The sequence below is a fragment of the Scardinius erythrophthalmus genome (genome assembly GCF_964197995.2).
Source record: "Scardinius erythrophthalmus genome assembly, chromosome: 13".
Taxonomy (NCBI): Eukaryota; Metazoa; Chordata; class Actinopteri; order Cypriniformes; family Leuciscidae; genus Scardinius; species Scardinius erythrophthalmus.
In genome coordinates, this window is record NC_138233.1 from 31,701,865 (window position 1) to 31,717,071 (window position 15,207).

Here is a 15,207-nt window from a genome sequence, read left to right on the forward strand (position 1 = left end):
CCGAGGCCTAGCGGGACAGGGAGCCTCAGGGTGGCGCCAGTAGCTGAGGCGTCCAGTGGGAATCCGCCAGTTTGAACGGCCATGGAAGATCCGTCTTAGTATGCGGGCTGGGCGGGCCGGGCGGGTTTGCCAGTTCAGGGGTCCCGGGGGATCGGCTTTCGTGGCCTTTCCATCAGGGCCAGGCTTGGCCACTACGGCCGGGGACCCATAACCCATAAGAGAATCTCCCTTTCTGCTCAGTTCCCTCGCATTATATATCGGACCCATAATCTTCACGTTGCCTCAGCAAACATGAGATCTGAACCATTAGATTCTTTATCGACGAGGACCTACGTCCTCAGCCCACTCTCAATAAGCACCGTCTTCAGCAGTGGATGTGCGAGACGAGCGCGAAGCGCTTTAATGGAGAACAACTCACAGTGCTCGCACTCGCCATGCTCAAACACAAACACTCAAATCAGTGCTCATGTGTATCATAATCAGAGATGGGCCGTGAACACAGAGGCACACATCTCCTGTTTGTTTGAGACATGATGTTCTTTTTTTTCTTTTCTCTTTTCACATTGAGAAGCTTCTTCACACTGACAGCTGTAACTCTAACTCCTAACAAAGAGGACAGATAGAAAGTATAGCACACTTCACGTGAGTGTAGCAAATCTATGCCTTTTGGAAGTAGCCTACATAAAGTCTCTTGCTGAAACAAACTCAGCATCTCTGGTCGTTGCTCTCCTGATCGAATGACCTGATGATCCCACTGTTTCTAAAAGGAGCCCAACACACAGGAGAAAAACACAGATTCACCTCTCTCTGTTAAATGGACAATCTTCAGAGCTCTGAACCAGTGTAGCAACTGGATCAAATGTAGCAACACTAATAATTTCACTCCATTGTTCAGTAGCGTGGCAGTAGACCAGCTCTCTTCATAATAGTATTGTTTTTCCAGTAACAAGCTATTTTTTGTTGTGTGACACCTGTTATAATATTACAGTACATGCAGCTGTAAAGTTGAGCAAATGGAGATTGTATCCAGAGAAATTATCCATAAATATGATCAGACACAACCTACACCAAGGTAGATGCATACTTATAAATGCATTCATCACATTTGTCCAGAACAGCATCGGGCAGATTAACTTTTGTCTGTCCAGGATTGAACCACAACTTGAACGACAAACAAGTTGTATTTCGATGGCACAATGATGCTTTATTCTTATTGTTTATGGGTAACACTTTATTTTGATGGTCCCTTTTGAACTTTCTGTTGACTATAAGTAACTTTGCAATTATGTGTCAACTAACTATCATTAGAGTATTAGTAGACACTGCTGAATATCTGCTAAAAAGTTGTTGTGATGCTCCTCAACAGACATTCTACTGACTATAAGTATCTTAGCAAGTAGCAAGCAACTTATTCTAACCCTAACCCTACCAGTCTACTAATACTCTACTAACACTCTAATGAGAGTTAGTTGACATGTAGGTTACATGACTTACATATTACATGTGTTACATGTGTTATGAATGTGTTAGGGAACATCAAAATAAAGTGAAACCTGTAAATAAAATAAAAAATTTAAATTTTGAAATTAAATAAAATATAATTAGGTTGACAGCATATAGTGAGTCTTCAACCTCTTCATCAGCAAAGCATTTCTGCAGTACATCTGGGTGTAGAGGACCAAAAACATTCAATGCAGATTCCCTTTCTGAGTGGGTGAGTGGGTAGAAGAGATTACTTAAAATATTGAATTACTCCCCCTGTCACTCAGGTGAACCAGTCTGACAACACCGGAACTTTATCTCCAAATTACATAACAATTTTAATTAATGAACTGTTGTGTTTATGTACAAGTTTAAGATGGCAGACAAAGAAATGTCATACAAAGCTGAAAAATATGAACAAAATAATCTAAATAAAAATGTATTGTGTGCTCATTAGATGTTGTATCATTAACTAACATCAAACTATATTAGAATCAATTGTGAGTCTCATGTGAGGAGTGCTATTTGTGGCCATTTATGGAGAACGCTCCAAATCAGTAACTTGAGGCTTAGAGTTAGATAGGCTTAGATGCTGCCAGAAAGTAGTTGCCTATGTAGACAGTATGAAAACAGCAAGGAGGCTCACTAAGGTTTGGAAGTAGGGATGGGCGATATAACCAAATTCTTATTTCATGAATATGAAACATTTTATGACATAGTTATTAAAGCTAAAAACATTATTCAGTCAAGAGCAGCAAGTTATTTTCTCTTTTGTTTGATTCACATTAATGCCACAGAGCAGCAGGCAGATTTATTAGGCTTTAAGGCCAAATGCATGGATCCATTATACTGATACATCCGGTTTACACCCAACTGTTTACTTTCACTTGAGACATAACTGGCTGTTTACATGAATACTCCACACGATGGGCATTTTGTCATAATTGCGTGTGTATTCGACCATTCAAGCGCAATAAGAAATGAAAGAGAACTGAATTGTGTGTCAGTCAGCGCGAGCACCACATTGAGTTCTTTTTCACTGCTTATTGTGTTTATTTTAATATCGAGCATGTCCCAAGTTCGCGATTGCCTTCAGCTTTCTGTGCATGCACCTGATATATTGCGCTTAATTCTTTTTAACATCAAGCACGTCCTGCTCTTTATATTCTCATTATATATATATTTCATCACTCTGAAGCGTCAATATGTACATACCCCAAAATACATGATATAGCAAAATCTCTAAAGACAGACATTTTATACCATGGTAACGATAAATATCGTCATACCGCCAAGCCCTACTGTCCTATAGTATAAAAGCTTTGGGTCCAAATGAATCCGGCCTGCAGTGAGTCAAAGCAGCTATGTTACAGTCGTTTTACATCAAATGGCCAATGAGTTGCGCTCTGCACACAGGTGCAATCATGCACTAAGGGCCAGAACCCTCTCTGCATTTCCATATTGATTAGTCTTTGATAACATGGCAAAGTGCAAGTCATTTCAGGAGACTGTTTCACCCCAGGCGTCCACCAGCTTCCATTTACACCTGTCTGAAGATACATGTCCACTGCAAGCCATTCATTCACACTTTGGAAGAATTATAAACAAGCTATAAAAAGAAAGTCAGCAACGAAATTGCATATCAGCACAAAGTGTTTGGTGGTCTGCTGTTCTGATATTGACTTTTTGTACCCCTTCAGCTTTCATAGCTGAAATTGCTGTACTGCTTCATAATAGACCGAGCCACCGTGCTGTAAGCAGGTCAGGCAATTATTATTGCAGCAGGTACAGGACTTTGCAATGGATTTCACATTAGGAGCTGAAGATGACAGTGCCATTTGAGAGTAAAGCAGTGAACAAGGAGGAAAAACTGAAAACACTGGACAAGGAATGGTTCAGGCAAAAATGAAATTTCAGTAATTTTTCACCCTCTCAAAGAGGCTATTTTCTTTTTTCATGCAAAAATGTCTTCATACATAACATTAAGAATTAGAGGCACTAACTCTAAATGCTAGTGTCTTGTTTGGATTTTTTATCTTGTGACGTGGCCTTTCGCTCACCATCTGAGGTGTCTGTGATGCCGTGAGTAATATCTTGATCTTGAGTTAGTGTTTTGTTGAAAAGTTCACTAATGCCCTCTTGCTGTGCATACATAATGTCTGCTCTTTCTGACCGGCCCCATTTTTAGAACCTATTTTTCACAATCCTTGGCCTCATCCATATGCAAACATTTAGGATTCGGTACAAAGCTGCACTCAGGCGCTTACCGTGATGCACATTGCAATGTAATAAGAATTAGCATGACAAGCAAGGCATATCCTGTCCAATTACACCATTATGCTGCATTCAATAACCGATAAATTAATCATTCAAGACAAGCACATTATATGCGAAATGACTTGGGGTGACATATGGCTGCCTGTTTATGTAACATGTAACCTGTGAGCTCGCCACACTGTTTCTGCTTCAGACGCTTCGCATGAAGGCAGCAGACCAAACTAATCCACTGCTTATCTAGTGTGCATATGAGTGTGTGTGAGATTTCAAGCCCTTTAAAATCAACACTCTCTTCTTGTACAGTCATGTGTGATATCGCTTTCTCTCTCCATCTTTCCTGTGTTTTTTTTTCAATGCAGTGCCACAAAATTCATCAGGCCAACCGTATATAACAAAATCTATGCCGTAAATGTGTGATTGTGACAGTGCTTGACATAAATCGGCGGTGGCAGGTTTTGAATGTGAAAGATATTTATGTGATGGGAGGCGGGTGCAGTGATGAGTCAGTGTCCGCACGTACAAACACCTCTGTAATTGCTCATAAATTACAGCGTTTCACGCTGATAGGTGGCCATGACTTTGATGAGTTTCATCTTTCTATCAACATGAAATATTGGCACGCAGTGAGCTTGCAGTTAATGTCATGTGAGAGTTAAATGGCTGTGTTGCTCTTTGGAGATGGGGCTTTGCTCGTGTTTCAGAGGTTGTTTCTGTGTGGTGAGAGTGCATTCACAAAGCATTTAGCCATTGATTAGTTGCTGATTCATTATGACATGCTTCGACAGAATATTTCCATGCTGTCTTTGTAACGAGTTTGTGGTTGCAATGAAGCGCACGGAAATAGAGAATGTAAAGACCAGTTCCAGAAAATGTAATCGCCAGTTGGCGATTTCACTGCAAAGACAAACAATTTGTGCCTGCGCACAAATGCATAATTTTACTACAGTGCACTTGAGCCAAACGCACATGCCTATAGTCACAAATTACATAATCTATCATTTTTTTGTCCGATTTTCATTCCAAGGATGTTGATCTTGATAATACTATATTATTACTTTTTCTTCTGAAAGCCAGAAACATTCACTGTAATCTCAATTTTGGAATGTTCTCCTCTGATATAAAGTCCCGCTTTACTTCCTTTAAGAAAATGTCAAAACCTTTGAACACAAAGGCTTTGAAAACATGTAGCCTATCATCCATGAGTCTGACCTTTAATTTTTCATGATGACATAATGTTATATTGTGTTGATTTGTGTAATTCTTTTAACCACTTGTCCGTATGCCCCCCCCCCCTTATTTCTTATTGTTATTATCTGTATCCTTTCATTTGCAAAAAAAGCCTACATGTTAAACCTACATGTGCATGACGTCACCGTTTTCACAGATTCACATTTTTGTACACAGAGATAAGGGTGTCGTTTTCAAAAACTTGCACTTTGAAACCCGTTTTTCAAAAGTTTGCATTTTCAAGCCACCAAAACTCCATTGTTGTGTAAGTGAATGGCTCAAACACAAAAAAGTCTTCAGTTTTTAGTTGAAAATGGTGTAGTGAAAAGGCCCCTAAGGTTCACACTGTCAGTTCAAATCCGATTATCTGTATATCCAATTGGAATCTGATCTAAAAGTGTTGCTGTCCACATTGTGTATTGCAACTGTTCAGATCCGATTTGTGTGTCCATGCCGCTCTTTCGGCATACGCCAAAAACAACAACAACAACAACAACAACCGCAACTTGGAGGGGTTTACAATACAGGGGGGTATTCCAGAAAACAGGTTATGTGACATTTTTATTTATTTAAGGAAAGTAAATAAATTGTTTTTAATTTGATGTGCTTGTTTAAGGGCAAGTAAGCTGATAACCTCAACTTTTGGTTCCAAAAACGCAGGTAACAATGCAATGCTGTTTGCTACCAGTAAAAAGCACAGAAGAATAAGAAGAGACGATCAAAAAAAAAAAAAAAAAAAAAGAAGAAGAGACGATCGATCGGTATGTTTACATCTCTCAACCAGTGTTTCAACCGCGGAAAGATATCAATAAAACAGCTTGAGAATAATATCTCACGTAGCATTACATTTACCTCAGGCATTTAGTGTCGACAGTTAACGTTAGCTCGCTACAAGAAATTAACTCTAGAGAGAAGCATATTTCGTATGTGCATTACATTAGCCTATTCTTTTATATTTACTTAACCTGTTAGTGATGTCTTGATTATTGAATGTAGCCTATGTTTAAATAAATTTGTCATGAAAACAAGTTATGACAGCCAATGTAAATGATTATATTTCAAAAATGAATTGGAGTAGAAAATTAACTTTATATTTAGCTTTAGAAGTTAATGCAAAACCTGCCTTATGTGCAATTTACATGTTTAAAAAAGAATAATAAAAAAATAATAATAATATTTGAGTTAAACATTTAAAACATATTTTAATTAAGGGCTCTCTATATAGTTTACAGCATCAGCCAATATTTTTTTAATCCTTAAGAAAATTTTAATTATAATTGAATTTTAACACAGAGACACATTTGTTAAAAAAACAGTTTAATAAAAAAAAGTTGAAAGCAGCAATTTTATGTTTTGATTACTCCCCTGTGCTGTACCGAACCGTGACTTAAAAACCGAGGATCTGCATTCAGACGTTTTTTTTTTAACAGCAGGACGTTTTCAAGGCTATAATGTATTTCTATAATAAAAAAAACATATGATATATCTTACCTTTCAAGCAGTAGAAGCAATATGACAAAAAACAAAAACAAAAAAAACAACTTTCACTGCTTTCACTTTCAATTTAGTTTAATCAGTCTTTCTTTTTATTATATAACTATAATTAAACAACCAATATTGGCTTGCTCTTATTCACAGTTATTATATATTATTAAATGAAAAGATTGTAAAAAGATTTCACACCACCAAACAATTGGTGCAGAGCACGGGATGGGGCCCCTCCCACCTGCAGTGATGTCATGTATTAAAATTGGTTGTGCACCTGCTGCAACAAAATACTGATACAGACTCCTCCATTTACACAAAAGTAATTGATTTTTGCATGTTGTGAATTATCATTGTATTGATGAATTCTTTGTTAGTATTAATAGGCTTCCATTATAGACAAGGCCTCTGTGTAGTGAAGGCAACATAGCCTATAAAATTCTTGCAGGAATACATTTCTTAAACGTGCTGCTGCTCTGATATTACAGCAATAGCAGGAGGTCCCTTCAAACAAATAATTCACAAGCATTTCTTTTCCAGATGCTGAGTTGGTTATTCTGGCCATTACATTAACTTTATTGCCCTGACAGTAAGTTACTGTTAAACAAAATGTAGACCTGGGTACAACAAATGCTCCTGGATTATTTATTTGTTTTTATTGGTATAATATATCACTATCATTTTATAGGCTAACACTTTTTAATTATTTCATGCATTTTAGTGATGCACTGAAATAAACGGAATTAACATTTTAATTTAGCCAAAAACGGAAAATTAAAATAACATTTATAACTGACCAATACATTTTATTTAATAATCCACACTCAAAAAAACTGAGGTGTCCAAACATTTAAATTGCACATAAAGCAGTTTTTATATCGAATAAATATTGAATATTAGCCTAATATCTTTTTAGGCCTAAATTGTTTCTACTCCAATATAAAAATAAACATTTAAACAATGGCTAACTGATAGATTTATTCAAACATAACCTACATTAAATCATGAAGACATCACTAACAGGTTAAAGGAACACGCTGACTTTTTGGGACTTTAGCTTATTCACCGTATCCCCCAGAGTTAGATAAGTCCATACAGTACATACCCTTTTCATCTCTGTGCGTGCCGTAACTCTGTCTGACGCGCCCACCGCTAGCCTAGCTTAGCACAAAGACTGGAGGTAAATGGCTCCAGCTAGCACACTGCTCCCAATAAGTGACAAAATAACGCCAACATTTTCCTATTTACATGTTGTGATTTGTATAGTCACAGCGTGTACAAATAACAAGGTCACATGAGACACAGCCTTCTTCTAATCATATACATACTGGGAACTATATTCTCAGAAGGCGAAGCACTGCTACTTCTGCGGAGTGATTTGCTCGCAGCACCTGAGAAGCGCCTGTGGTGAGGAGCAGAGAGTTCGCTCAGAGTTGGAGTCATGTACCGTTAACCGTTAACCGAGGCCCTTAGCGGTTAATACTCGGTTAACCATAGTGTGCGTGCTGCAACCCCGAAATAGGCGTAATTTGCGGAAGGGACATGTCCCCACCACTATTTTCTAAGGTCGATATTGTCCCCACCACTTTTGAAACATCTCGCGGCACGAATACCAATACAAATAAACAAAAAATCTCCAGTTAACTAGCAGAGCATTAATTTCGTTCGTTTTTTTTTTTTTTTTTAGGCGATCTAGCGTTGAAATGTTTTGTTTTTTAAATCAAGTGATCAAAGTGCTCGTTGCCGCTGCGATCGAGAAGGGTCTTGTAAAACGTGCTGATATATTATTAATTCGTGGCCACGAAACAACTTACCTGAATATTCACCAATTCACAAAAAAAAAAAAAAAAGGAATAAAAAGCTGTATGAGAATAGTCGGCCTTCACTGAAGAGCTATCTTCGCAGGTAAGAAAAACAGTTTAATAATTATTATTAATTCGTGGCCACGAAATAATTCACCTGAATATTCACTAATTCACAAAAAATAGGTCTTTAGCATTCACTAATTAATAGTAGGCTATCAAACTGTTTTTGGCCACGTTGTAGGCTAATTCGTTAAATCAAAATGAGGGAGGGAATTAGTTCAACGTGTCCACGATTTATTAAAACGAGGGAACAAATAAGTCGTCGTAACAACTAATTATTTAGATCAGTGGACAGGGCGCATAAGAACAAACAGTGAGAGAGTCCCGTCCGCGCGCGCGCGCGCACTCTCACCGCCTTCAAACAACACGAGCGCTGTATTGCTCTCTCTCCCTCGCGCATATCAACACAATAGTAAAAGGTCAGAAGACCGATTGTGTTTTATAGATTAGTAGTTTGTTCATATAAAGTGTTTGATTAGCAAGTACATGTTTAGGAAATGCATAATACAAATTGTATGGGTGATGAAACTGCGCATGCGCGGGGTAAAACTGCTGGGGTAAAGCTGTGGCTCTGCAGACAGATATTATTGTGCTGCGATCAGTGGCGCGGATACTATGTTTGTTTCTGACTCGTGCACAGCCTTCACTCTCGGACGCGCGCTTTCTTTGCCCGCTTCATATTAGAAAACTGGTCTAGCGGTCTCTGGTGGTGCAAAAATGTATTACAACTAAATTCAATGCACGCCATTGACGCCACTTAATCGAGCAAAATGTTTCACTCGGTTACGCAATTTTTAACGGTTAATCGGTTAATCGGTTAACCATGGACACCCCTAGTCATGTTGGTTTTGTTGACGGGGAGTAACAAGTGCATCAAAAAAAATCCCGTACGCCCATGCCTATAACAGTGTTTACGTTTTACATGGTTGAAAAAGTCACACAAACAGCGTAAAATCCGATCAGAGTAGACAGACTGAAACGGATTTCTAGAAATGCGAATTGTATGTATATATAGCTATATATTTTTTATGCCCTTCACAATTGCTAAATCTGTACGGATTTCAATCGGATATGCACACAAATCGAATTTGGACTGACAATCTTAATGTAGCATAATAACAATGACAGGGAACAGGGAAACTAAAACCAAAACACAATGAAACTAAAGACTAAAATATAAGACTAACAGTATTTTATTTAATAGTGATTTGAACCAAATCCCTAAATATAATTATGAAGTCTGGTGCAGAACTTGTGCTGTTTGAGGTTGAGCTATCAAATCAGCTCAAAAGGGAAATATAAATAATTAATCATAACTCGTGGATCAGTTAATTGAATTAACTTCATGTAAATGAATTAATATTACAATAAATTAATCTGTTTGTCCAGTGAACACTAAGTATTAATTGTCTATCAACTCTTCAGAAAGGATATTTTCCGTGGCCACAGAAAAATAACTCTTTCTTAGCATGTAGCTTTGATCATAACTGTAAAATTGACATTGATTTATAAGCAGACAAGAATCAGCTGGTAAGAATGTACACAAAAGTTTTATTTAACCAAATCACGGACACGTAACTAATCTAAACAAACATACTTGGGTAAAATGGAAAGTAAAAGTGACTAATAAAACCGAAACAGAACAGAGGAATGAAGCTCTGAAAGAGTCATTTAACCTCCTGGAAGAACAGTCAGTCCCTTACTACAAAGCTCCTTTGTTAACAAAGGGGATCACAACTTTAGCTAAACAGCGATTTAGTATATCATACAAAACTTGCATTTGCCTTAGCTGTTGAAGAGCGTCCTGATATACAGTCGCGTTGAGAAAGTCTTGATAGTTTGGTCCGATGGTGCTGAGTTTGCAATCGATTTCTTAAGTGTTGAATGTAGAAGCTATGGTGAACTTGTGGAGTTAGTTGACTCTGTTCTGGTCGAGGAATGTACACATGCCTTGATGTGTGGCAATCAGGAGCAGAAGCCAGAGAGCGCACGGAGGGAACTTTGTGTTGGCTTTTAAGTTCCTCAGGAGGTCACACCTTTGAGTTATGACTTTACCAATGAGAAATGTGCAATTCTCAAGCAGGAAAGTTCCTTTGTTTGAAAAGCTGACTCATTTACATGATTAGAGTAAGCTGGCAGTTTGTGTCTATTTATACTCTGTTAAATATAACAAACACACACTGGATTCAATGAGAAGGTGATGTCCCCCAAAATGTGAGTAATTAAATGAGTCATTAAACAAGGAATATTTTGATAGGAGACACCGCCTAGATGGAGTTACATTAACTAGTAGTTCTATCATCAGGCATGCATAACACTATACAATATAAAAAGGCAATATACAAACAGTAATAATACACCAAATGTACTGGGGAAATCCATGTTCATTCATTAGACAAATTTTTCAATTAATTAGTGGAGATAATTCCATTTCTATGGGACTGCATGTCTGTGTCTTGTAGCCTGTACTGTTCTCTCATTAAGAACAATCAATGTCCCAAGTGTCTTTGAAGTGTATGAGTGGAGCAAAAGGGTGATAATTCTCAGTGGGGAAATCAGACATCACACAGTCTGCCTGGGGGAGGGGTTGTGAAGATTAAATGGAACAATGGAGTGTTTCATCGGTCCAGTTGTTACAAGGTATACAGGATAAATTAATAATGCATACATTATACTTCAAATCATGGTGTGCAGTTACATTTAAATTACAACTGGATGTACAATTTTGACTGGCTAGATGAAAATTCATTAATTTTAAGGAGGAAGCAAAGTCATATCCTGAGAGCTGGGGTTGGGCTCATTGACTTAAAATTCTAGAAACATCCTTGAACAACCTTTATACTATCACCAAATATAAACAGTCCTTCAAATTCATTCTTATAATTTTCTTTGGCATTGATCGTATGTTTTAGACTCCAGAAATCTATCCATTTTCCAAACGAAGCACTCTATATTAAAGAAACATCGTCCTGGTTTCACAGACAGGGCTTACTGTAGATTAAGCCAGGATTAGGCCTTGGTTCAATTAGGACATTTCAGTTGCTTTATTTATGTGCTTTAGAAAACAACATTAATGGTGTGTATCTTGAGACAAAACAATAGCACTGACATATTTTAAGCTATGACAGCGCAAGTTGCTTTCAGTTAAAACAGCTATATGCTGTTAAGATAAATGCATTTTAGTCTGGGGCTAGGTTTAAGCCTTGTCTGTGAAACCAGACAATCGTGTTTAATAAATGTACAAGTTTTTATTTGTTTGTTTGTCTTTTGTCTTTGTGAATTGTTGAATTTTCTCTCTCCCACAGTTGACGGATGCATAGACTGGTCAGTGGACTTGAAGACGTATCGTGTGTTGGCCGGAGAGCCTCTGAGGGTGAAATGCGCTCTGTTCTACAGCTACATACGCACCAACTATAGCGTGGCCCAGAATGCCAAGCTGCGGCTCATCTGGTACAGGAACAAGGGTGATTCTGAGGAGCCAATCATCTTCTCGGGTCATCGGCTGAGTAAGGAGGGAGATTCCATTTGGTTCCGCTCAGCAGAGATGGAGGACAATGGATTTTACACCTGTGTGCTCAGGTGGGTCATTAGCAATTCAAACTTCAAATCATGTGTGCGCTGAAAAAAACAGCCCTAAAACTGCACTGGGTCATATCTGTTTACTTAGGCTGGGGCCACACTAAAAGATTTTTTTCAATCTTATAAGAATTTCCAAATGTGAGCGACCACAAACATTACGATAAGAAATCATAGATTTAACCGTTTCTTCCTCTAGTTTGTGGAGTGCCGCGATGTGACCAGGAAAGCACAACACACACTAACAGATTCCATTCACAAACAGAGTCGTGAAAATGTGAAATCTTGCATCAAACGTGACTTTCAAGTAAACAAACATGGAGGACGATCGGCAAGATGAAATGGCGTATAATAGTGTATGGACTGCTTTTTACAGAAAACTCGCGGGGGAAAAAGAAAAATGTTGATGAAGTCATGGAGAGGGTGTGAACATGAACTTTACATGTTGTTGGTGAGCAGGGGCGTCAGCCCAGCCCCCCTAAAAAATATTTGATTAATACATTTTTGATCGCTTCAGTCCCCTTTTAAAAAACTCATTTGAAACGGCGGCAAGCTGCGTCAAGTTTCGGCTCCTCCCCTTATCTGAGTCTGCTTGGATTTAGCGCATTTTTCAATCTGCAGGGGCGCCGAGCAGAGCGAACATCAGAGAGTACAAGGTGTGTCGTGAGTGCATTTATTGATAGATTGCTATGATATTACATCTGCATCGGTGCAGTTCTTTGTCATAAATGCATTGCAGTTTACATAATGTAATGTTACTAGAGCATTGGGAGCAACACAGGACGGTTCGGTTTCTCATCCGAGCGCGAATTTTAGCAGCACGACTGACGCTTCAGTTTACGGTCAAGTACGAGTTAAGAATAAGTAGCTAAACTAAGCATTTTATATTTGACAGTTTTTTAGGTCATAAATGTTAAACGAATGACAAAAATAATTAGAAAACTAATAAACTTTTGTCTAATTTCGCCATTTTGAGCTGAAAATAGGCCTATATAATGTGTAATTATGTCATTGTTAGGGGACAAGAAACATTAACAAAGCCGTTTTCATAGGCACAAGATTAATAATGCATGTGTACATGTTGCAAATTAATATAATACAATTTGTAGCCTTCAATAAATTAAAAAAGTTCAGCTTTGGGAGGGGAAGAGACAGGGCAAGATCAGGAGACAGAGAAAAAGACAGAGTAGATGAGGAGAGAGCAGGTTTTAAACCTATTTCTTATCCTTTTTTGGCCTTCAAACGTCTTGAAATGCACATATCAGAGAAGTAAAAATGTTTAACCCCATAACAACTTCAAATTTATGACCTCTTTGATTATAAAGCCCTGTCTATGGCCATATATTAGGCCTAGATCAATAATGAATGTGTACATATTGTGAATAAATATAATAAACTTAGTTACCTAGCTTTCCTGTAGCTTTGTCTGAGAAAATGATTCATAAATCAACCTAATCAATCAGTTGACCCTATGTTTACTTTCTTCACTGACAGACAAAAATGAAAAGCCTATAGGCCTATCAGTCAAAGCTCAGCTTTAGGAGGGGAAAAGACAGAGCAAGATAAAAACAAAGAGAAAAAGAGTGTGATGCTGATGAGGTGAGAAATAAAAAACAGCTGCCCGCACATGGTTTTAAAGCTATTGTTATCCAATTTTTTGGCCTTCAAAACATCTTAAAATGCACATATGTAGATCAGAGAAATCAAAATTCTCTCGGGGGAGCATTCTCCCGAACCCCCCTAAATACCTCATATTCAGGACCTATGATTATAAAACCCTGCCATATGCATGTTACTGGATGAATGAATGAAACTAGTTAAAGGAGAACTCCGGTCAATTTTAACATTGAGCTAATTTTTTTGTAAATTTGGAGTGCTGTCAATACAGAGAACAACAACAAAAATCAGTGTTGCCTACACCGTGTTATCCTCTTTTTAAAATTTGCACCCTGTTGACTTCAATGGGGCAAGTTTTAAACCTGCTTTTAGCCTCTTAACATCCTTGATGTGTCATTACAAGTGCACAGCTAATGTGAGTCGAAGTCCATAGTAATCGATTGTCGAGTTCACGCACGTGATCATAGGTAACTAAACCTATGCGTGTGAACTCGACAATCGATTACTATGGACTTCGACCGAAAACAGGAAGAAAATACAGGTATGTGCGCTGGCTTAATAAACATCATTTTTATTCATATCTTTCACATCTACTGCAGTCAGATTCACCCGTGATCACTCTGAAGGAATCACTCACATGGCTGGGCACTTGTAATGACACATCAAGTAGGTTTAAAACTTGCCCCATTGAAGTCAACAGGGTGCAAATTTTAAAAAGAGGATAACACGGTGTAGGCAATACCGATTTTTGTCGTTGTTCTCTGTACTGACAGCACTCCAAATTTCCAAAAAAAAGAACCACCACCATTTAATCATCGATCAAGATTGATGCCAGTGGTTTATTCATTCACAAAATGAATTTGAAAATATTCAAAGAGCAGTCAACAAAATAAACTAAAATAAAAGTTGTTCAGGGTGAGGAGGCCATTTGATATGAATTAGGCTACTTATCTGTAATTAACATTGTGCAAAGTAGTAGGCAAACATGATGGCGTTGTTGTGGCCAATTTTTTTCTCTAAATTTTACACACACCTTTGGTCCAGTTGGGCATTGCAGAGTCCCGGGCCTGTTGATGAAAAAAAGAAAAAAAGAAAAAAGTTTTACCAGGGTCGCTGACTAAAGGGAAGCTCAATGTATTGAATGTTGCAGTTGCATTATTTTTAATTTTTTAACTGTCAAAGAAAATGTTTAATCACGCATTTGCTTGTCTATATTAAGTAGCTTAAACTTATTCTGTAACTGTTATATGATGTGTTTGAACTGTTCTGTGAGAGTGGCATCATTGTTTGACAGCATTAGTATAGCCTATGGTTCAACTTCTTTAGGCATATTTTGAAACTGACGTCACTTCACAAACCCCGTCATAAAACATTTCCTCACAGCTGTGGCCAGAAATGTACGAAGCACCCAATGGCCCAATGATGGAATCCATTGGCATGGGATAAAGTATTTCCAGGGGATGTCTTTTTCTTGTGCTTATGGGAAGTTTTTATTTCATTCTAGCTCTGGGGTTTATTCTGACACCAGTTTAAAATTATTCTAAATACAAAATGAGAATTTGCTTCCATTTTTAATTCAGGTATTGTTTTATTATACTAGGTATTCCCATACAATTTCAATTATTTGTTCATTATACAATGTCATGCCGACCGGGTCAGGGATCTGATGAACACAAAA

At 37.8% G+C, this 15,207-nt stretch overlaps 1 protein-coding gene across 1 annotated transcript in view; it reads left to right on the forward strand.

Annotated features, from left to right (window-relative positions):
• Nucleotides 1-291: 291 nt before the first annotated feature.
• il1rapl2 (interleukin 1 receptor accessory protein-like 2) overlaps nt 292-15,207 on the forward strand; it is a gene marked incomplete at its 5' end in the record, with an annotated part of 185,030 nt that continues 170,114 nt past the window's right edge. The window contains 3 exons of the mRNA XM_081382112.1: nt 292-376; nt 11,642-11,915; nt 12,515-12,568. Of these exons, the coding sequence (XP_081238238.1) occupies nt 292-376; nt 11,642-11,915; nt 12,515-12,568 (413 nt within the window). The remainder of the gene's footprint in view (nt 377-11,641; nt 11,916-12,514; nt 12,569-15,207) is intronic.